We start from the raw sequence: 23272 nt of genomic DNA on the forward strand, positions 1-23272 counted from the left end.
AGACGGGAGCCCTGTGGCAATTCTCTTAAATATAGACTCTTTATTGTCTGGTACCTTGTATCCAGAATTGTATCAGCAGTCATCTTAAAGAGGAAAAGGTAACTAGCTCAATAACTAATTCAAACTATTTTTTTATGGTACATCCTCTCTTTAATGCAATATCCAGTAAATGTTTCTTATTTTGCTGTTTTATGAGTCCAGTCCTTTCCAGCTTCAGCTATTGGAATTTAAGGCAGTAAAAAGAAGTAATCAAGCTAAGCTGGTCGCTATCTATTGCATTTTTATGATGGAGCCTTTTATATTAGTAAGTTGTGAGGATTTGCTCATGGGCTGAATTAATTTCTTGAGACTTCGCCGGCTCAGCCAGAATATATAAGACATGATCCATTTGTACTTGTGCTGGTGAAAATGTTATTGCTTCCATAATATGCTCCTACCTAAGAAAATGCTCCACGAGTACAAACTGCCAGGGGAGAGGTATTAAGAATTTATTGTTTCATCACAGCTCTGTAATTGGGCTCACCAATGAAAGAAGAAAGGACAGTGTTAAAAATGAAAGGAAATATTTCTCATTTGCCTCTCTCCAAGGCCACAGACATTGTGTTACTGTTCTCTGAAATGTGCTGAAGATAGCACGTTAATAAAGGATATGTAGGTAGATACCTCTAATGTTTTATTTGCTGAACAGTCAAGTGAGGATAGGGAAGTCAGATTACAATCTGGCAATCATCTGATAACTCCATTTTTGAGGAAGCCTTGGAAGCTTCCTCATAACCTGGGAGCCCTTGACTATCCTATTGCTATTGTGTGTCAAGTATGCATTATAATTCTATGCCTTGTCCTATTTAGGTAGGCTGAAATCAAAGCTAAAAGCCCACAGGAGTGTGTTATAGGTGCTTGGAATTCTGAAGTCACCTGGTGAGATATTTTCAGGCTTTGGTAAAACAGCCTGGTCAGCTTTTCTGACCTGGTGATGGGAAACATGACCTTTCACTGAATACTTGACCCAGGACTGGAGATCACACTGTGACCCTCTGCTTTCCTGCCACAGATGGGGGGAATGGGTGTGTGCCTCTGAGGACAGGATGGGGCCAAAACCCAAGTGCTGCTGATTTCTCTGCTGGTATTGGCCTCCTCGTGGATGTCAACTCAGAACCTTGGCTGTCATAGGTTTGTGCTTTGCATGGGCCTGTGACAGGGTTAAATACTGCTCTTCGCAGAGCCTCAAATGACTGTCTCATGAAGAGCAGAAAGCTGCTGTATCAATAGGTTGGGCCAACGTGACAATATTTGTAAGCTCCGAATGTAAATATTTCCTTTATTGACATGTAAATTACTGTTTTCTGAGGAGGCAAGACAGTAATGTAGCCTCAAAATGGAGATTTTGCTGTCTCACTCTGACCCCAGGAGTGTTTCTGCCTAATCTCTGTGCTGCAGCTCAGCAGCCATGTGCTTTTGCATCCCAGCAAGGCTGGTGCTGCAAGCCAGGAACCTTTGCACAGTGTTAGAAGAGCCACAGCTGACGCTGTGAAGCCAAGGTTCATCACCCCAGTTGGGATCTCTGGGCAGAGAAACCAGCATCATCACTGGTGAAAAGTAAATTGGGTGGTTAGATTTTTTTTCTCAGTGATAATCTAGCTCAGAAATATGGGACTGATTTTTGCAAATGTTACCAATACCAGAATTATATCTGTAGGATTGCTGGACTAGAATAAAGTGTTATCACTTATGGTATGCAGCCCAGGATCCAACAAAAAAAAAAGAATGGATAATTAAAAGGTTTTGTCTCAGCATTTTCAAAGTTCCCTGCCCATTTCCCTGCTGGACTGAACCCTAATTGAAACCTAATGCTGTCTCTCTTCACCAAAAGTGTAATTTTCCATTCATTTCTCTTGGCTTACAGAAGTCCATCCAGTTTCAACAGTAATTTGGACATAGAAAACAGCTGAAACATTATTTTTAGCCAAAAGGAGGTATTATCAGTTACACAATTAATTGGAGGTTGGTGGATGGGAGTTCAGTACCCTTTGTGACCAAGTCTAGAATAAGTTACATAAAGCCTTTTGTTAGGTTTAACAATTACAGGGCTTAGTTCTTTGGGAATATCATGCACAGTGGTCTCTTGTACTTGGATGATTATTACTTGACCCAGATAGTTTCAGGAATCTGCTAGGAGGAACCAGATAGATGGTTATTGAAGGCAACAAAATATGAAAGGGACAAAAACAGGAGAAGCAGAACTGAAATGTGGTTCCAAGTGGTGATTGTCCTCTGCATAGCAGTCAAGTGTTTAGCTGAGTTCTTGCTCCTGCCCAAACAGCCTTTCTTCCTTCTCCATTGCCTGAGGGTTAGACAGGCCAACAGTGAAGCAATGCTACCTTCAGCAGTGGTGACTTGGAGTAGGACAACCCAGCTGCTGCTTCTTCTGTGCTGAGCTCCATGACTGGTGGGTGTGCAGGGCAAGCCAGACATCCTGGGCTTTTCCAGGGACACAGTACAGCAGGTCCTGGCTTTCAGAAGGGGCTGGACATGGGAGAAGTGCTAAGGCATTTTGCTCAGAGAGGGCAGCTGTCCCCATGGATATGTGCAGTGGCAAACTTTGGAAATCTAAATATGCTTCCCACTTAAAACTTTGCTGTTTGTGTGTGGAAATCGTGGTGACTTGGCTGGCCATCAGACATAGTTTCTGCCTAGATTTTGCTTTAGATTTTAGCACTCCTCAGGAAATCAGTATAGGAACGGAGCAAAGGGATCCAGGAAGCCACAGGCTACCAGATTGCTCTGGGCAAACGAGCCTGGCAGAGGCAGAGGTAGCTGGAGGAGCCAGGCGTGCGAGGGCTCGATGGGCTGTCCAGCTGGCACTGAGGGAGGGCTGCAGGAACGTGCAGGCAGGCTCCAGAGAGCCCTGGCAGTGCAGAGGATGAGCAGCAGTTCAGCAGTGCCCAGGACTCACTGCCTCAGCTGGCTTGCACCACATAGCTGGACTGATCCTGCTCAGGAGTGGTGGGGAGACCAAGGCAGAGCAAGGGCGTGGAATTGCAGAATGGTTTGGGTTGGAAGGGACCTCTAAAGGTCATCTAGACAACCCCCTGCAGTGACTAGAGACATCTTCAACTAGATTAGGTTGCTCAGAGCCCTGTCCAACCTGACCTTAAATGTTTCCAAGGTTGGGGCATCTACCACCTCTCTGGCAACCTGTTCAGTGTTTCACCACCCTCATTGTAAAAAATTTCTCCCTTAGATCCAGTCTAAATCTGCCCTCTTTTGGTTGAAAACCATTACCCCTTGTCCTGTTGCAACAGGCCTTGCTAAAAAAGTCTCTGCGTAGGCTCCTGGATATCTTGGGGGCCCAGCCCAGTGCTCCCTGCCAAGGCACAACAGCAGGCTAATGGTCCCACAGCTCTTCTGAAGTCCATCCTTCATCCTTGCCTTGCTGTGCCCCAGCCTCGGGGCACAACAGCAATTTCGTGCAGCCTCCCTGGGCTGCAAACTACACTTTCTGAAATAATTAACAATCATTGTCGAAGGGGGCAGTTTTTAATTACAAAACACATAACGATTTTCAAATAATTCAGTCCTGAAGAGAAAGAAATGCTCTTTTCAGAGGAAAGTACTGTCAAAATTAATAGGGGATGGAGACTGAGTCCTATTCATAGGTCAGTAGGACCCATGGCGAAGACTTGAAAAAGCTGTAGAATTATTTTACTTTTCCTGGAAAACCAGCCTATCTCTTATCATAGCAGACATAAATTATTATTAAATTATCTAGAAGGTGCTGAAACGTTTCTGTTTTCTTAAAGGGAAGAATTACAAAATAACTATCGTATGTCACACAAAAAGAAAGGTGTTTATAGAATAATAGGTACTTTTTACAGAAAGCAATTTCCAGTTCTGTAATTTTTCATATATTTTCAAATGTGCTCTGTCTGCGTTTTCTTCCTTAGAGATTGGACAGTCCATAAACATCAGCAAACCATCTGACTGTTCTTATCCTGAAATACCTTTCCACTGCACCTAAAAAAAAAATGCCTACTCAAAATCAGGCTTTTTTTTTTTCTTCTTCTTAAAAATACCTCCTCAAAGTGAGGTGCTGCTTTTTTGTCTTCTTATCCTGAGCCCATCTGCCTGCCAGTGTCCCAGTGTTGTTTTTCCCTGCTACTTGGCTTTTCAGGACAGGAGTCTCATCTCTTCTTTTTAGCTTGTACTGGTTGGAAACTGTTAGTCCTGCTCTATGAGTGAAGGATTGGACCAAAGCCAAGGGGCATCAGGAACGTGCTCTGAAAACTGCTGTGTTCCTTCCATCCATCTTCCGCAACCCCGATGGTCAGGCTGGAGTGGATGAGCTGAAGGAGCTAAGGCAGAGGCCATGCCCTGTTAGAGGCCAAGCTGTTCTTCACACAGGCACTTGCCAGACTTGATGGGAGAGGTCGGGGAAGCTGGAGGAGATTTATTTGTCAAATACCACCCATTTTATCTGGGTAGTGTGATCCATCAATCAAAACTTTGAGAAACGCTGGCTTAGGCACTAGCCCATCAAATATGATGAATGAACACAATAACAAGCAAAAAAATTCAGGATGTGCCTGGAGTTACATAAAATGAATGAAGCTGCAGTCCCCTGCCAACTCACTTTTGCAAGGTAGTTCAATAAAGAAGTTTTTCTGGGATTATGCTCTGTAGAAGATAGAGAAGGAGTAAGAGAGTTTCTCGGGGATATTTTTTGCCAATAGTACAGCACCCCACAAAGGACACTGGAAATAGCCAACGTGCTGTTTCCGCAGAGAGAGCTTCTCAGGAGCTGCCTGTCATTTTCTGAGCATAAAGCCTTGTGCAAGATTTGGTTCTGGTGTAGCCTGAATGGTGAGATGGGCCCTGCTTGGAGGTAGTACTAAATGCACCAAGACCCATTTTCAGCTCTGAGTGAGATACAGCTTCAGATGGCTCAGAAGTGTGAGTGCCGCACTGTGTACCACTTTTTTTTAAATGAGCAATTCTGGAGGAGAGTCTCTCTTTAAAATGTATCATCTTATCTTGCTGGTCTTCACTTTGCTTCCTGAACCTTCCTCCAGGCTCTCTCTGGTGTTTGTAGTGTGTATTGCTGCCAACTTCTCCAGTCCTGTTCTTGGCCTAAATTTACAGCAGCCTCAGTTGAGTGACACCACTGAAATATTCATAGAAGGTTGAGATGTGAATAGGAACTTTCAGTTTGGTTTAAATGACTCTTGATTGACCCACTGGGATATTTCTAGTTTAGACTACTATCATTCAGAGAACTGAAAATTTGCTTCCCCTGGAGCCATATATTTCTGCCTGATAAATGGAACAATACCTGAGCACAGCCTCCAAGTTTGCCTGTGCAAAGTATCCAACTACTGCAGGTCTGGCTGTGGGAAATGTAAGCACCAAGTCCTAAGCATCGTGCTAAATAATGCCCTTGGGCTGCTGGCAGCTTATTCCAGTAGTGTTTGCTCCTCTTTCCAGTCCTGGCTAAGAAGGCAACTGGAATTAGAGTATTAGGAGGTGAATTATGGGGTTTAGCACTAAGCCACACTTGTGGATGTGACTCTCCCAGAAGTGATATCCTGAGGCTGTTCTCACGTTATGGTGATTGGATGCAGAAAACCCATCCCCAGCAGCACCCAGCCAGGCCAGTTCCACCCACCAACTCAGGCCTGAATTTCAGTTCCTCTGTGAATTCCCCTGCTCCCCACCAGCAATCTGTTACACCCATTTTCTGCCATTCTGCCACAAAGTCCACTTGCAAGGTGAAACACTTGGCAGCAACGCCCAGTTTGGGCAGCATGGAGCACTTTGCCAAGCAGGGCTAAGTCTGTTTCCTACGCTCAATGCTGCAGAGGCTATATTCCAGGCACAAGCTACTTCTGTGAATTTATCACATGAAAATGAAGTGTTTCCTCTCCCTCTAAAGTGTCTGGAAGGAAAAGTTTGCCAAAGAGCAGGTCCATACATGTCAAATATCCTGTTCCTGACACTGGCAGTGACCTGCCCTTTTTGGGACAGGCAGAGATGTGCCCCAGCTGCCACCAAAGCCATCCAAAGGAGGCAAGCTGGTGTGATGGTGTATGTGGGCATATTGGGCAAGCTTGGGGTGTAGCCTGTGAAGTGAGTCCAAAGCCCAGGTTTGGGCTCAGTAGGCTAACAGCAGTCGGAGCACGATGTGGGACATGGAAAAAGTCAAAGGAAAAAAGGCATAACTGCTCTTGTTATGCTACATCTTTTTTGTCCTTTTTAAAAATTATTTGATGGTATTATTTTTTTCTTAGAGTATATATTTTTGTGACAGTGTCCTCCTCCCTTCAAACGCAAATGATTGATCTCAGATCTTTGTGGGAGTTCTTAGAGTGATTTCAATAAGCTTTTTCATCGTCATCATCTTTATTATGAAAATCTATGTCCTGAGATGTTATGTACCCCAGTGGCAGCAAACCTGCTGTGCGATTCAGTGGATTATAATGCAGCTCACTAATGTGCCTGAAATAATGAGGTTGCTCTGTTCCGTGGGGTATGGTGAAAAATGGAAGCTACTGCTGGGTGCTCAGATTTGATTTAAATTCCTAGCAAAAACCATTCCCTATTAAAATATCATTGCAGGTTGCTGTGTTTGTATATTCTCTAACTTCCATTTCATGCAGGACAATGAAGATGCCAGAAGAGATTTTTTTTCTTATCTTCTGCCCAATGCATATAAACAGGATGTTAAATGGAAGCCTTGCACCCTTCTGGCACTGTTGGAAGTAAATGTTGGATTTAATTGGACTAAACACGGAGAGAAATGGTGGCTGTGCTGGAATTGGTGGGAGATCTGAGCTTTGGGTTCTGTAGTACTGATCTTTTCCCAGGTGTCAGGGTCCTCAGGTCTAACCCTCTTCCAGGCAGCCCCTACTTCTTTCTTAGTATGGGATGAGAAGAAGAAGCTGAGTTGATCCCTTCCTGCTCTTTGCCTGTCTCGAAGTTGGGGAGAGGATGTGGATTTCTTTCCTTTAACTAGTATGAAGCCTTTGTAGCTGACCCTTCAGCTTCAGTCTCTCCATCCACCTCTTGTCTTCTCAGTGTAATTGGTAGCTCATCTTTCTGTAGATGATTTATATGGTCTTGTAACTTTATTTTCTGCTTAGTAGTAGAAGCTGGTTTATCAGAAAAACTGCTCTGAGTCAGTAATACCTTTGGAGAAAAATCTGTTGAAAGGAAAAGACACCAATTGTACAGAGGTTTTTGGCCATGCTGAACTTTATTTGATCTTAAAAATCCAGTGTGTGAGATGACCTATATCCCCTTTAAAAGAACGCTTTCCTCATAGCACTTAGACCCTGACATAAAAGGTAATGAATCTATAAAGTGTCTTAGCACCTGGCACAGGAACCTCCAGGGCATCAAGCAAAACGGGAGATAAATGGAAGTGCTCTGTGTCCATGAGGTTGCAGAACTGGCTGTGGCTGCCAGTTAACTGCACTGCATAACCTGTAGAAGTGTGTGTTACTTCAGCATAAGGTTGAAGTCTCTTTTGTTTGGACCAGTTTTCTCCATTCTCCGTGCCTAGCTTTACAATTAGATGTGTGGGTTACAGTAGCTGCTATTTCCTATTTGCAATTTAACCCAAGAGGGGTGATTTTCCCCTTTCACAGGGCAGGGGTGGCAAAGGAAGCATCTATGTCTGGGCCTCTGGAGATGGGGGCAGCTACGATGACTGTAACTGTGATGGTTATGCATCAAGCATGTGGACAATCTCCATCAATTCTGCTATCAATGATGGACGGACAGCTCTGTACGATGAAAGCTGCTCTTCAACCTTAGCCTCCACCTTTAGTAATGGGAGGAAGAGAAATCCAGAGGCTGGTGTGGTAAGTCCAGATATTATTGTGCTGTTCCTGCTGTCTTTGTGCACTCCCACGACCTACTACAACTCTGCTTCAGAGCAGCAGATGGCTCTTTGTTGAGATGGATATTTTCTCATTGCAGTAAGCGATGGTGCCAAAACTGTCAGCTGAGGAGATGTGGGATTAGTATTGAGAACAGCAATGATATTCTGTCTCTTACTGCTTCATGGAGTTGGTGTTTTCCTTTATCAGAAGCCAGATTTAGAAGTTCAATTGCATTGTTCACAGAGGACAGTATGACAAAAGGTCTCTGTAAATATCTAAATGGAAAGTGTCAACATCTGAGATAAGACTTGTACTGGCAGAGCAGTCATGAACCAGACTCTGCTCTACTACAAGCTGCAGTCACCTGAAAGGAAATGTCAGGGTTCAGATCACCCTCAGTCTCCTATTGAGCCGTGAGGAGCATTGTACTCAAATCCCCTATGGGGCCATACCCACACCTGAAAATAAGCAGTTTCAATTCAAGTGTCATTTGGTTTCTCTTCAGCATCTTCAAACTAGTTAGAACATAGTTTAATCACTGAGGGAAAAATTGAAGTGTAGTAACTCAAGGTCAGTTTTTGCCAAAAGCTGTTATACATTTTCCATGGCTCTGTCTCAAATCCCAAATTACACATTGTATAATCCTAAAGGCCCACGTGCAGTAGCAGATGGAAAAATACTGGTTTCTGTCTTCATATCAGCTCCATGCTGATGATCTGTGGTACATTTGTAATTATAGCCATAAAAATGTATTTCCAAGGTTTCCTACTGGCCTCTTCTAGTGATTAATCTGGGTAGAAGACAGCAGCCTGGTTCTGCTGTGGGTTCAGGAGTTGCATGAATGTTAGAAATCTCAATACTGTTCATTCTAGTTTCAAATCCTTCTGATAACCACAAGGGAGTTTAAGGCCATCGGTTAAGCTGTGTTTATGGGAAATAAATGCCATCTATATGACTTTATGAGTTCTAAGTGGTAGTGAACATTGTTTTACTACATCATGATTTATTTTTGCAGTCACATCTTCTGTAAATATGTCTCATTGTGTTTTTAAACCGGTAGACTACTCTAAAGGAGAGAAGAGACCCTAGGAACAGACACACAATTACTCTAAAGAGCAAGGCCACAAATTCCACTTGTGGTGTTTTTCCGGGTCTGTGGCTGCGAGGAAAATGAACTTTCTGGTTTCATTAATTCTGTCTAATATCATTGCAGGCTACAACAGATCTGTATGGCAACTGCACCCTACGTCACTCGGGGACCTCTGCAGCTGCCCCCGAAGCAGCCGGCGTGTTTGCCCTGGCCCTGGAGGCTAAGTATGCCTTTGAGAGAGTCCTTCTGAGCTCTAGAGGGGGGGCTGCCCTTGTTTTGGTGGTGTTCATCATCTAAGTTGGCAAGGGGCTTGTCTGTGGCACGGGGCTAGAATGAGCAGCACACGAGTTGCCTGATAGAGCAGTGACCTGCATGGTAACCTACAGGTGGAGCAGCAGCCTTGCCCAAGCCAATAGCAGATAAATTTTGGCTGATTCGTTCTCTCCATGTTCTCTCCAGCCACTGCTTCCAGGGGTTTGTCTTCTCCAGCACTGTTTGGAAAATGGTTTAATTTCCCCACATATCCAGTGTGAAATGCCCAGACTACAAAAGCATAAGAACAAACCTGTGGTATCAAACAGGAGTTTGTCTTGAGCCAGATACTGTGTACAATGACAGATGCTTAGGGGAGAGTACAACAAATGGGGATTAAGGGCAACCTTTCAACAACAGCTTTGGCCATCAGTGGTTTGGAGAGAGCAGTCAGCCTAGCCTGTTTAATAGCCACAGGCAGATTTACCTTCCTTGGAGCTGTCTGACACTTTTCCAGCTTGTGTGTATTTGGCACCTGTATCATTCAGTGGCAAGCAATTCCACAGTAATAATAGGTTTTAGCAATGGTGGTGGCAAATGTTTCCTTTGTTGTTTTTTTTTCTTAACCCATTGCTGGCAATTTGCTTCTGTGCTACATAATTGCACTGTTGTGCCAAAAAAAAAAAAAATCCATCATCTATTTACCATCTCCATGCTATTCATGACATTGGAGACCTCATATATCTTGCTTCATTGTTGTCTTCTCTAATGATTAGGAATAATTTTCCTTACAGTAACATATGCCATCTCTTTACTTTGTGTTAGAATACTTTATGAAGTGAGAGAGCATTTGCTCAGTAATAATTACCATTGCTTTTCCTTTGGGCTATCCATGAAGGCTGGGATTACTCTTGCCAAACTGCCACAAGTAGAAATTAGACTAATACTCCTGGTTTGCTACCAGGTTTCTAGCCTTTGCTCAGAAGAAGGGAAGGGAGAGGGGGGGAAGACAGAAAGAACTGTCAGTGTCTCCTCTCTGCTTTCAGACTGGCTCTATTAAACCACCCTGGGTGAGTTACACCAGCCTCCTTTCAGGCTGGCTCTATTAAACCTCCATTTTAGTGTGCAGAACCACCCTGGGTGAGTTACACCAGCCTTCCCAGGAGAGGCCAACCATTTCCCACACAGACGACTGCTGTCTGCAATGTATCTCTCAGCTCATACACTATATATGTCTGGAACATCTCTAAAACCAGACAAATCAGTGAAATGGAAAGTATGGGTTTAAGACACGTAGCAGCTCTTAAAAGATTTCAATAAGAATGATGGTAGTGATAGCTGATTTTCAGCTACCTTGTGTCACCTTGGAAGAATGTCAGTAATTGGCCTTTCTGGTGTACATTCAGCATGCACACATGCTTATTACTTGGGGCACAGAAAGCTGAAAAGCAGTTCCTTTTAGGTTGATGCTTTGAATCAGACTTATTGTAATGTTGAAAGAGTTCATCATGAAACCACTGGAATAGCTTTAGTTATGTAGAATTAGAATGTCAGTTCTAAAGCTTCCAGAATAATAACTTCCAAGTGCCCTTCCTCTCATCGTAACTGCTGCAAATCTAGGAAGACAAGAGCTGATGATGAAAAGTGATCATCTAATCCAGACAAATGTTACTTTACCACATCCATCTGTGCTAGTATATCACAGGTGACAAACCTCTATCATACCTTAGCATACAAACCTACAGCCACCCACAGCCCATATATCCGTATTCTCAGACTACCAAAATTACCAAAACCATGAGAGTTATAGCTCATCAGCTTCATCATATCAAGGTCTTTCTGCTTGAACCTTGGAAAGTCCATGGGAAAAGAAGGAGGAGAAGGCAAGGAAAGGTGAGCAAGGTTTAAGAGGAAGGCTAGGTGAAATTCTGTCATCATCTTTTTCTTTTTGTGTTCTTTTCAGGATTTGATATAATATCCTACTCATTTTATTAGCTTAAAAGTTGTGTGGTGGATCTATAATGTATAGTTGAAAGCATTTGTTTTTAAGAACAGAGAAACAATCAGAAATGATTTTGCAATTTTGGGGCATACATTTTGGGGAAGTACCATGCAATTAAAACTTATTCTTGTTCCCACTGAAATTAAGAGAAGTTTTGTTATTGATACTACAATTTCTGTGTGATTCATAGAAGCAAATTTTACCAAAAGGCTTACTCAAAGACACTATCTTTCTTTAATATCTGCTTGGAAATACTGTACTGTTTGTTTTCTGTGTTGCTTTTCCACAGCTTGGATCTGACATGGAGAGACATGCAGCACCTCACGGTGCTCACCTCCAAGAGGAACCAGCTCCACGATGAGGTTCATCAATGGCGTAGGAATGGCGTTGGGCTGGAATTCAACCACTTGTTTGGCTATGGTGTCCTGGATGCAGGAGCAATGGTTAAGATGGCTAAAGACTGGAAGACTGTTCCTGAGAGATTCCATTGTGTTGGAGGGTCCATACAGGAACCTGAGTAAGTGAACGGTCTAGTGTATGTGTTTGGCTTCTTCCAGGCATTTCGAAGACCACAAGCATGCACATATGTTGACAATGACATAGATATTAATAGAAAAATAATAAATATTTTTTTCTAAGAAAGGCTTTACATTACCTGTAGCATCCCAGATATTTCAGTAAGGTGATAAAATGAGTTACATGATTTTTCAACTCCTAGTTTGCTGGAGGATTGCATTCTACAGCTCATCTGTGTCACCCTTGGTAGTGCCAGTAGTGTTAACAGCAGCATCCATTTTAGCTGGGTGCTTACAGGTATGTTTGTGCCAAAGGTTCTATGAATAAAAAGCCTGTGCACAAATGAAAGTCTGGGAAGCTGGCACTGTAAATTACATAAGCTGCTCCCACACAAAATACCTCTCAGCCAGGTCGTATCTCCTTTGTGACATATTCCAGTAGATGGTTTTATCTCCAGAAGTCTGAAACAACCATCTCCAGGTACCAGTGATTCAGTTTGAACACTGCAACATTTAATTGTGTTTGGTTTATGTTCAAATCTCTAATTGCAGGCTAGGTAGTCAAATTATGTTCTGATTTACCTTCATGCGCTAAAGTGAATGAGTCAACAAGTGAATCAATTAATACTAATTGACTGCAACAGCTATAGTTCAATTTAATTATTTGAAATACTAACCTAATAATGGCCAATTTATGTCCACACAATAAGAAATTTGACTTTCCAGTGCCATTTCTGAAGGCATCATTATTCGATTGGAAAAGGGAAACAATCCAGTATGCCACCCTGGCACATAGCTCAGCCAGGCAAAGAGTAAGTTTCTTCCTGGCCTTCCAGATGTATTTCTATTTGTAGGATCCAAGGTTCTACAGCCAAGATCTAAGCTTTAATGTATCTGGTCTTCACATGCTCACAGGAAGGAAACAATTGAGACAGTGCTGAAGCCAACTTTGAGCTGTGTCTAGTTTATGAATGATTTAAATGCAGGTAAATAATCTCATTTCTTTTAGTGCAGCCCCATTTATTGAACTGAGGATCATCCTGGAGGAAGAGAGAAAATTTTGGTCTATAGGCTTGGTTCCGTGGATTAGGCAATGTGGTAGAGGTGTTCTGACAAGAGGCTGAGCCAGAGTTGGGCAAGTGCTATGCAGAGCATCATCTATATATCTTGTAGTGGTGTCTTTTGAGAGCAGCACCTGGAACAGGTTTTGTGCTTACAGCACATGGATTTGGGAAGCTCACCCAAGTCAGCCACCATCTAAGCCTCCTAACTCCACTGCAATGTAATCTCAGTGTGGTCTGTATGGGTGCCCCCCTGCAATTACCCAGCACATCTATATGTTAATAGGACTGCTGTAATATTTATGACTCCCAATGAAAATGTCACTGGCAGGAGATAATAAGCATCGGGATTTGCAACCCCTACATTTTTTAATTACACTGTAAATAAAACTTTAAAATTACACTGTAAATAAAACTCTCAGCATCCCCAGAGACTTCCTGGGAATGAAAATGACCCTGCACTTCTGCCATGGATAATTGACTTTGTTTCCTAGTTTGGCCTTCCTGGAGCAACATTTTCTCTATATATTCTATACATGTATAGATACTTGTATATATAAAATACATATTCAATACAGATGAGGTAGATGAGTAGTTGATACAGAACTCTGTACCACAGGAGCATTCTCAATGAGGAGAAACAGGTTGGGAAAGAGCTGACAGCCTCTATAGAATATGCAGTGTGCTGAAAGCAGTCGGTATTTGAAGTGCAGCATTTCTCTGCTGCATGTAGAAACCCTTGTTAGCCACAGGAACTTTCCCTGAAAAGGGATTTGTGTTGAGTCAGCTAAAAGAATGGACAAGCCTGAATCTGGCTAGTTCAGGGAGATACAAAGATGATTTGGGACATGATAGTCCATGAGCTGAGGAACAGGAGCATGGGAGTGTGCTTCTGGAGAGCAGTTAGCTCCCCCTGCATGTCTCTAACTGGGCACTACACTTCAAGCAAAGCAAATATCTGTTTTATTTTCATACATCTCTCTCTCTCAATTGGGCAGTGGTACACTGTGAACGTGTCAAAACCCATCTCCTCTTCTGCTCCTTCCACGACAGCCTTTTTCCACCACGCCTGGTTCTTTTTATTTCTTTGGGGAAGTTCACCTGGGCTATAGTAATCAGTCTAGCAAAGCAGAGAGTAATGGGTTCTAATTAATAGGAAAGAGGGAAACAAAGCAAGCCTCTTCTTGTGTGTTTCAGAGAGCTGAGGTAACTTCTGCACTGCAGCACTTAGAAGGTGGAGAGAGAAGCTGTGTGCAGCTGTCAGGCTCTCTGCAAAGCAGATGGAGTGGTAACACTGCTCTTATTTCTTTGGGTTGTGGTGTTGATAGAAGAGACTCACACCATGGTGTCCTCTGCCATTCACTGGAGGAGATATAAAGCATTTATCACACCTCTGGGAGCTGAAGCACTGTTTGACAGAGCTTTGTCTGCTGTCTGAGACTGCTGTGAGACAATGTGAATTCAGATTGCTTTGAGGATGACATTTCCCATGCCCAGAAACTGCAAGTGTGTGGCAACTGTGAGATTATGATCCTTCACCCCTGGCTGCCATACAGGGCCTTTTCCTTGTGCCTTGGCACACATAGTAGACCTTGAGGGTATTTTAATTACATGTTTGAATATTTTAACTATACAATATCTATATTGTATCAGCTTCTGCTCCAGAGCATCCATAAGATTCAGAACAACATAGATTTTTCAGTTTAAGGTAGGTGTTTAAATGCATTGAGGAGCTGGACCTGAATGTTTTTTTTTACTCTGCAAATATTCCCAAGAAGGCAATGCTCTCTGAAAGGAGGCAGAGGCTGGTCTGAGCCAATTAGTGAGGTACTAAGCAGTAATACATGGAGCTCATCTCAAGAAGAGGAGAATTCCTGGAAGCTAGGCTTGAATGAAACACTTTCTCCAGCCTCTGAAGAGCACACTGTTTCATTAGCAAAGAGAAAAGGCTGGTACTCATTTGCTTTGAAAAGGTGGCATTCATTACTGCAGTGTGGGCAATGCCCTTGAAAAGGGACTCTCTGTTATTTTACTGCAAAACCTATCTCATGGAGAAGCCACTGGAAGAGGTAATGACAAGCTGGCTGGAGCCTTTTGTGACTTACTCCCTTTTTTTAACAGTTGCAGTAGTTCTTGTCTTTCAAGTATTTCTTTTAGACAGAAAGGAAGAGTCACACTGCTCGCAGCACGCTGGTGGTACAGACGAAGAGAATTTTGTTGACACTTCCTATGTTTTTTTCCAGCCAGTTTCAGAGGCAACTGGTAATTGCCCATCACATCCTGGCCCCAAGGGGTTTATCTGGCACCCAGCAGCCTCAGCTGCTGGCTGGGTGCTGCTCCCAGGCCAGGCACCAGCACCTTTGAACCTGCGCTGAGATCCCGAGCAGGACTACCTGATGCACAGTGGTTATTGGCCTCCTCCCTGAGAGCCTGGAAGGCATCAGTGCATCTTGCTCTCCCCTGGCACACTCTTGCCTCTTCTTGGAGGCCTTGGAGATATGCTGTGGAAACACTGCTGCCCCCAAGTTTCCTCAATCACATGAGGAGCAACCACAGTGTGGGTGCCCAGCATGTGAGGAGCCAAAGAGCACTGACCAATATCATGTTGCTTCCTTCTGTGAGTAGCTGGTGCTGTTGACAGAGGTTGGTAAGACCATTAGCCCAGACGTGAAGCATTTTTCTCCTCTTGCACACTGACTTTCAGGCACTGCGTGCTCAGGTGTCCAACTCTCTCCAGCTAAGGAGCCCTGTGTGCTGACAACAGACTGATGACAGGGTCCATGCAAAGTACATGTAGTAGGACTGAGCCTGTGTTCCATTTGTAGGTCTAGCTTCTTGGTAATACTTTCTTTATATTTCACCCTTGAGGGACAAATGTCCTTCAGCTAATTGTGCATTTTTCTTCATATGGACTCAGCTATAATAACCAAGAAACTTGTGACTTTGTGGTGCAGCACCTTGACAACTCAGCAAAGGAGTACGACTTCTTTCCTCAGTGTCTGTGCGTGCTCCTGTACCTTGGCAGATCAAGGAGAGCAGTTTTCTTGGAAAAATATTTTCCAGATGGGCTGAAAGTGGGATTCCATGTTTGTACTGGTTTCCAAATCAGGAGGAGGATGTAGGCTTCAAAGTGACTGCACCAACGTTCTCTGCAGATGGCTCCAGACAAACATTTGCCACTGTCTTTTAAGGTGACTGTCTGACATGACTGACTGCTCACGGTTCTTCTGCTGAACGTCCACATTACTATGTAATTACCCAATATAGCAGAGATAAGTAATGGCAGATATTAAAGATATTTCTTAAACAGCAGTATATATTTCCTAATTGCATTCCTTCTCTGTTTCTGTAGGTGTACCTTTCATAAGCTATTTTCAAGTCAAGGTGGTGATAGCATTTTATAAACAGAGAAGGTTCTCTTTCAGGATAAGTTTGCAACTATTTTATTTTCCATGTATTCATAAGGAAAATAGTAGTTTTTTTCTGTGAGGCACCAAAACCTGGCACTTTTAGCAGAAGCCATGTCTTGCTGTTTATTATCCTTTTTTAATTTGCTTGATTCTCTTTTGACCTGCAGAAAGATACCGCCGAGTGGCAAGCTGGTCCTCACGCTGACGACTGATGCCTGTGAGGGGAAGGAAAACTTTGTCCGATACCTTGAACACGTCCAAGCAGTTATAACTGTGAATTCCACTAGGCGAGGAGACCTCAACATCAACATGACCTCACCCATGGGGACAAAGTCCATTCTACTGAGCCGGCGCCCCAGGGATGACGACTCCAAGGTGGGTTTTGACAAATGGCCCTTCATGACCACGCATACTTGGGGAGAAGACCCCCGAGGCACCTGGGCCCTAGAGATTGGGTTTGTCGGCAGTATGCCACAGCGGGGCGTGCTGAAGGAGTGGACACTGATGCTGCACGGGACTCAGAGTGCACCATATATAGACCAAATAGTAAAAGATTATCAGTCCAAACTGGCCATGTCCAAGAAGGAAGAGCTGGAAGAAGAACTAGATGAAGCAGTGGAGAGAAGCCTGAAGAGTATACTGAGCAAGAACTAGAGCTGTTCTGCATGACGGTGTCTTTCCTTCCCCAGATCCCTCTACTCACCTTTCTACTACCCAAACCTCTGTGTTAGACATATTACAATGATCGTCTCTGTAGCCAAATTATCACACTTTCTTGATTTTGAAGTCTTCTATCTCGTCAATAATTATTTTAATTACCACTGAAGCAATCCTTTTTTTACTCTAAACCACAAATATACTGCCCCCCACTGAATCTATGTACAGTTTGTGACTGTAAATGATTTTTCTTTTGTGTTATACGAATAGGTAATAACCTGCAAAGAAGTTGATGGCTTTTCCCTTCATATTTTTTGTGGTGAATGTTGTTTGTATTAAAAAAAAAAAAAAAAAGAGCGAATTTTAACATTGGCAGTTGGTGATAATGGGCACATTTTTAAAAATTATTGTGAGAGAGGGAGTCACAAAGAGGATGGATGGAAAGGTCTTTGAATGTCTAACAGCTCCTTCTGCATCATTGACTTCAGTGGGACTTTCCCCACTGGGTTCAACCAAAGTAGCACTAGACCCTACAAAAGGAAATAATCCAGAGGTGAAGAAAATCAACCAATCCAATTTGCAGAAATCCAATTCTTTTGAGAGTTTTCTTTAATAAATACACTTGTAGAACACGCACACTAACACACAGCCGCAGAGTGGGTCAACTGGCATGCAATAAGGAAGGCAAAGCGATGCCAAAGCTGGGTGACATGGGGAAGTGCTTTGCAAACAGGGTCAGGGCATTCTAGAAGCACAAGTTTAAGGGGGTTGGTTTGTTTTGTTTGATTTAAATTGTCAAAATTTAAACAATCTTACAGCAGAACAAGCACATAGGGAATGGGCTGTAGGATTTCTGGCAAGCTGTGTGCAGAAGTGCATCCGCTCGTCTCTACACTGAGATGAAGATGAGGCTGTGTCAACATTTCCAGCCACACACCCCTGTCAGTAAATCGCTGTGGCAGAAATTCAAAGTACACAGTTTCAGTCCCAAAGCAATTTTTTTTTAAATTCAAGTTTCATTTCTAAAAATAGAAAATTGTTATTTTTATGTTGTACAGATATATATAAGGAGAATAATATGCCTAAGTTATTAATGTGTAATGCAAAGTTGGCTTTCTTGGGAAATAAAATGTAGTGTGTTTGGGAAGATCTGTTGGTAATCATTGCTCTTTGCTGTTTAAAGAGTCAGTCCCACCTCCACTTTTCATACAAGAGTAAAGTCAGCCTCTCACCCTTCAGAGTCTGCTCCAGCTATCGCCACAAGAAGCAACATCTTTCTCTATGGGAATTACTCATGGTAGCAACCACTACATGTTCTCAGGTGTGAGAGCCCAAATTTAAGCTTTGAATAATAAAAGGTCTTGTTTCTGCAAATATCTAAGCGCTTACTGTAGAGGTCATCTGTGGACATACCTAAATGCTCATTTTAAGCAGGTGCTTTGGTTTTTTGCAGGATCCAAGACCTACTTTTTAGCACTGACTAGTTTCAGATTTTTATTATGTATTTTTAATACACAGAGTATTAATCTAAAATGTTTTAATAAGAGTTGTCCTGGTTGAGCAGGTGCATAGCAGTAGAAACACATTCAGTAAGTATTTGTCTAAGAAATTCAAAATAACCCAAAGGTTTTACGGTGGACACGTTTCACTTCAGAATGTATAATCTATGCTGTTACTTCTAGTGACTATCCATCTTTCCATAGAAGGCCTGTTCTTTCCTTTACAAATCCAAATGCAAAATAAATAGTTCAACCTGCTCTGAGCCTGTGTGAATTACACTCTAAAGCCAAGATGAGCAGCCTCACAGGTTCCTCATGCGTGCAGCCATCCCTTTGGACGATGGAGTCACACTGGGACAGAGCAGGCAGCAGCAGGAGAAGAATAAGGCCCCATGTTTTTGAAGAGCTCTTGGTTATTTGTTCACATTATAGTGCCAGCCGTGTTCAATGTGGTGACTTAACCTGAGGACAAGATGGGTCCATTTCACAGCATGGAGTTCATGAGCCACGAGCCAAAACTGACTGAAGTATTAAATGGGCTGGGGATGGGTTTGCTTATGCCTTTGGAAGGGTCTGGATCGTGGTGACAGCAGTGGGCTCTTGCAGGAGGTATCCAGCTCTCAGAAAGAGCAGCGTATACATATCAGAGGGAAGGATTTACCATATATATTGATTTATGCATACACCTGTGGTATCTCTCTCTCTCTCTCTGTGTATACATATATTACATACAATATGTATATTGAGATTATATTTGCTTATAAATATGTGTAGAATTACATATGGTATGTAATGTATAATACATATGCACACATAACTTTTTGTGTGAATGTGTTCAAAGAAGGAGGTAACTGGAAGCTCTTGAAGAACTTCTAAAATGGAAAAAGTTCTGGAATAAGAAAAGTCCATGTGGAAATCTTAAATGAACGTGTACATGACTTTCCATTGCGTTCATGTAATTTTGCAGTTCTCTGATCATTAAATATCTTATAAAGCAGCAAAATAACTAGATGGTGGTTCATATTTTCATAATGCTGACATAATTTATTAAGCAAAAGATCACGGTAATAAGAGATATACAGAAACGGTGAGTTTTGATACAAGTATATATGAAACTAAGTGTATATACAATATAGAGATCTACTTCAAATTCTTCAGGATTTTTGGATCGGGGGATCGCTGAAAAATACGTCCCGTTAGACTAAGTTTTTATGGTATTGCTGATGGAGAATAAAGTTTGTTAGTATTTATAATACAGGGGAAAATGAAGCTCATGATTTGAAACAGATGATGATTGCTGTTTAACTGAAGCCCTGTGATGATGTTTTATAACACGAGTGAAATAAAGAGCTGTTGTAAACTGGCAGGTCCTCTCCTCATTGCCTGTTGGAGCCCTAAGCGGGGTGACCTCCTGCTCCACTGCTGCTGACACGGGTCATTTGTGTGTATGCTGAAGATGGAGGGAATGAAGACAGTACCCCCAAAGAGCTGATGGCAACAGATGAAGAGTAACAGGCTTTCTGTTGGCTCTGTGATAGGCTGGGGCTTAGGAGCTACAGGCTGGGCAGAGCCTCAGATACAAGTTCCATGGCTCAAAGGGGCTGGGGAAGGGGAAGGGCCCACGCAGGAGCAGAGGTGGTGACGTTTTGGCACTGGGTTTCATAAGCAGGTCTGGCCCCAAGGAAATGCTGCAGGAGATGATTGTTTTGCTTTGCTGCTTGAAGCACCTTGATCCGCAAAAAAAACAACAAACCTTTCCTTCTTCCTCCCTACTTCCCACTCATACTTTTGGGTATTTTTTAGTTTGCTTGTTCCCATGGCACAGGGTGCATTTCGTTTTATAATTTCTTCCTATAATTGCAGCAGTAAAAGATGTCAGAGAACCTCCTGATCTAGTTCTGCCTGCCACAGAGACAAGAATGTGCCTCAAAGGGTTGACATAGGTCTCAACCCTTTTCATCTGCTGAAAAGGTGCTCACAGGTATTTCACTGTTACCCTTTTAGCATTAGTGTTTAAATGCTTCATTTAGAATCTCCATTTAAAGCAGAGGTTAATCTTGTGAGATTTACTACACCTTTCAGCATCATCATTGTGGACAATAAAATGCTAGTAGTTTTCTATATAATTTTCATACAAATTTACAGCAAGATGCCCATCATCTGCAGCCTTAGTGAGCAACTGCCATGTTTGGGGAAGGCAGGTCAGAGCTTGTAGCACAATTTAGGCCTTAGTTCTCCATGGTCCTTAGCTTCTGCTGATGATGGTGTCCATGGCTCATCATGGGCTTTGTTCAAGTCCTGCACTTCAGGTTGCTGCCTATGCAGTGCAGGATGTGATCCCTTCAGTAACGTGCCACCAAACCCACTCTAGGAGCTATTTTTATACTGCACAGCTGCTGAGCAAGATTTACAAGCGTCAGGACACCATTTCTATGGCAGCAGCGAAGAGTGGTGCCACCACAGCACAAAACAGATGAAGGTGGCAGGGGCTACACATTAGACACCCGACCCAGGCTCTCCTGAAGTGTTCCCACCTTGCCATTGCCTAAGGCTTTTTTGAATTCAGAACTATAAGATCTCTGTATTGCTGTAAAATCGGGTGGTTGGGGAATACTCAGTTCTGTCTAGGCACTGCCTGAATCTGTTACCCTGTTTTGTGACAGATTAGGCAGGCTTTCTATTGCTGCAGTTGGGTTTTTGGATTTTTTTTTTCCCTTGCAGTAGTCAAAAACCTGCTTTCACCAGCAGTTATTCTGAGCAGTGGCTCCCAGCTCACGAGAGTGCAGCCCATGTATGCATTGATAAATTCCTGCTCTGCGGTTATTTACACTGTTAATAAATGAAGCTGGAAAGCAGCACAACCCCTCCTAAGTCATGTCTGGCACAAACTCCCACAAGCATTTCAGTAAAACAGCATCAACAAAAAAATCCTGAATAAAGCTGTAACTACGTGGATCAATTGTCCCTATTTCAATGACGAAGGTGCCACTTTACTGGACATAATAGTCACAGTAGATAAGGTGGTGCGCCTGCACTGGAACTCACTAATAAAACAAACAAACAAACAAAACCACACCAAAACAAACAACACGCTGTTGAAGGCAAGCCTTGGGTGATGTTTGAAGGTAGTCCTGGAGCTCAGGCTTGTCAGGTCAAGAGGCATTGAGCCTCCTCCTTTGCTGCTGATGGGAGCAATCACCCAGAAGGAAAAGGCATAACAATGTCAAAAGCTGAAGTGAAAACTTTGATAGCTGGGATGGGGTCGGAGAAGAAACACATAGAGCCCAACCTAGTAAAGCACATCAATACGTAGCTCACTTTAGTGGGGCTATTTCTATGCTTGACATCAAGCTGAGGCCTGAACAATGCATCAGCACTTTAAATAGTGCTCCATATTTGCACATGTATAAGGGAAGGTTTTCTTTTTCTCTTTTTTTTTTTTTTTTTTCTCTCTTCCCAAGTCAAAGGTTTCTGGAAGCTGCAAGAGGCTGTTGCAGAAATGTTGCTTTTTGTTTCCCCAGGCATGGGGACATGGGAAGGCACCGCTTGTTCCAGCAACCCCGTGGTGCTCCATGGGGCTGCAGGTGACTGGGCTGCAACAGGAGCTCATGGCAGTATTAAACTCCATAAAATGCTACAGTCCAAGGCAATACTTAACAAGAAAACTACCGAAGTAGAGTCTGTTGAGTTGGGCGCAGTCTGCTCAAAAGCTTGTTGACAGTCCTAAGTACCTTAGTTGTGCTGGTGAAGAGCAAAAAAACGCCTGTAGTATATTTAGGAAAGTCATCCCCCACTTTGGTGGAAATTCAAGTTTTATTGTGAGAAGAAATGCTACAAGAGCTTATTTCAAATTCAGAGGGTTTGTCGTTAGATCCGAAAAGAAAAGTCTGCCAAGCTCATCTCTACTTAAGGACTCTAAATGAGAGAGAGATCTGAAATAGGTTAGTCAATGGGTTTCCAGTTCTTCCCCTGGAAAAATTCCTGCACACCCACTCCATGGACATTTACTAGTAGGACCTGTTAGTTGACAGTAAAGGCAACACAAATTCACAGTGGGATCTTCGGTAGAAGGCAAAACTTTTATTGAAAGAACCAGATGTCACAAGTTAACATTTGCAGGTGTCCCAGATGGGGAATCGTACGGCAGCTAGAGGCACATGCAAATTCGTCCCAGATACTGTGGAAAGGCAGGCAGCTCTGTAATAGTAATCACTTTCAACTCGTCCTAATCATGAAAATCAGTGGCATAGGATGTGCCTATCACTTGTTGCCCTGGAGCACTCCAGTGGTCATTGCACCAAAGGTGAGCCTACATCAGACAGAACTGCCGTCAAGGTATTAATCTGTTCCATACCAAACAGCAAAAATCTCACTACTGTATCATTCCATCATGAAAAAAAAAAACAACAGTCATTTAATAACTAGGCCAGACAGGTTGACTATCAGGAGGGTGGTGGTGGAGGGGTGTCTGTGTCACTTAGGAGCCCTTGTCACCTGGTTTCTTCTTGCTTGTCTTCTCTATCATCGTCTCCACGATCATTGCTGTCTCTTCATATGTCTGAATTCTGTCATCTGAAAACTTCTCAATGGACTCCACCACCTCCACCTTCTCATAGCTCATGGAGCCAGGCAGGCCTGCTTCCCTGAACAAAAGGCCCTGCTTGTCTTCTCGGTCATATTCTGTCTCTCGAAGGACTCCTGGCTCAGTTGGGCTTATCAGACCAGGGGAAGGGACTGTCTCAGGCTCAGAGATGTCCGGATACTTTGTGATTTGCTCAATTTTTCCTCTTGCTTTTTTCCCCCATTCAAGCACATATTCTTTCTCTTCCTCCTTCTGTTTATCTTGGAGTTCAAACTCTTCCCTCCTTTCACAAATAGCCCCTTTCTCTTTTTCTAATGGTTCAGC

At 43.0% G+C, this 23272-nt stretch overlaps 2 protein-coding genes across 2 annotated transcripts in view; one reads left to right on the plus strand and one right to left on the minus strand.

Annotated features, from left to right (window-relative positions):
* PCSK2 (proprotein convertase subtilisin/kexin type 2) overlaps window positions 1-17136 on the plus strand; it is a gene marked incomplete at its 5' end in the record, with an annotated part of 80377 nt that extends 63241 nt beyond the window's left edge. Inside the window, 4 exons of the mRNA XM_008948510.1 lie at window positions 7644-7859; window positions 9094-9194; window positions 11514-11741; window positions 16378-17136. Of these exons, the coding sequence (XP_008946758.1) occupies window positions 7644-7859; window positions 9094-9194; window positions 11514-11741; window positions 16378-16864 (1032 nt within the window). The remainder of the gene's footprint in view (window positions 1-7643; window positions 7860-9093; window positions 9195-11513; window positions 11742-16377) is intronic.
* Window positions 17137-22843: 5707 nt separating this feature from the next.
* The window catches only part of BFSP1 (beaded filament structural protein 1, filensin), an 18796-nt gene continuing 18367 nt past the window's right edge, over window positions 22844-23272 (minus strand). Inside the window, 1 exon segment of the mRNA XM_008948509.1 lies at window positions 22844-23272. This exon segment is cut by the window's right edge and continues 18 nt beyond it. Within this exon segment, the coding sequence (XP_008946757.1) occupies window positions 22844-23272 (429 nt within the window).

Source organism: Merops nubicus, unplaced genomic scaffold (genome assembly GCF_000691845.1).
Source record: "Merops nubicus isolate BGI_N331 unplaced genomic scaffold, ASM69184v1 scaffold2741, whole genome shotgun sequence".
Taxonomy (NCBI): domain Eukaryota; kingdom Metazoa; phylum Chordata; class Aves; order Coraciiformes; family Meropidae; genus Merops; species Merops nubicus.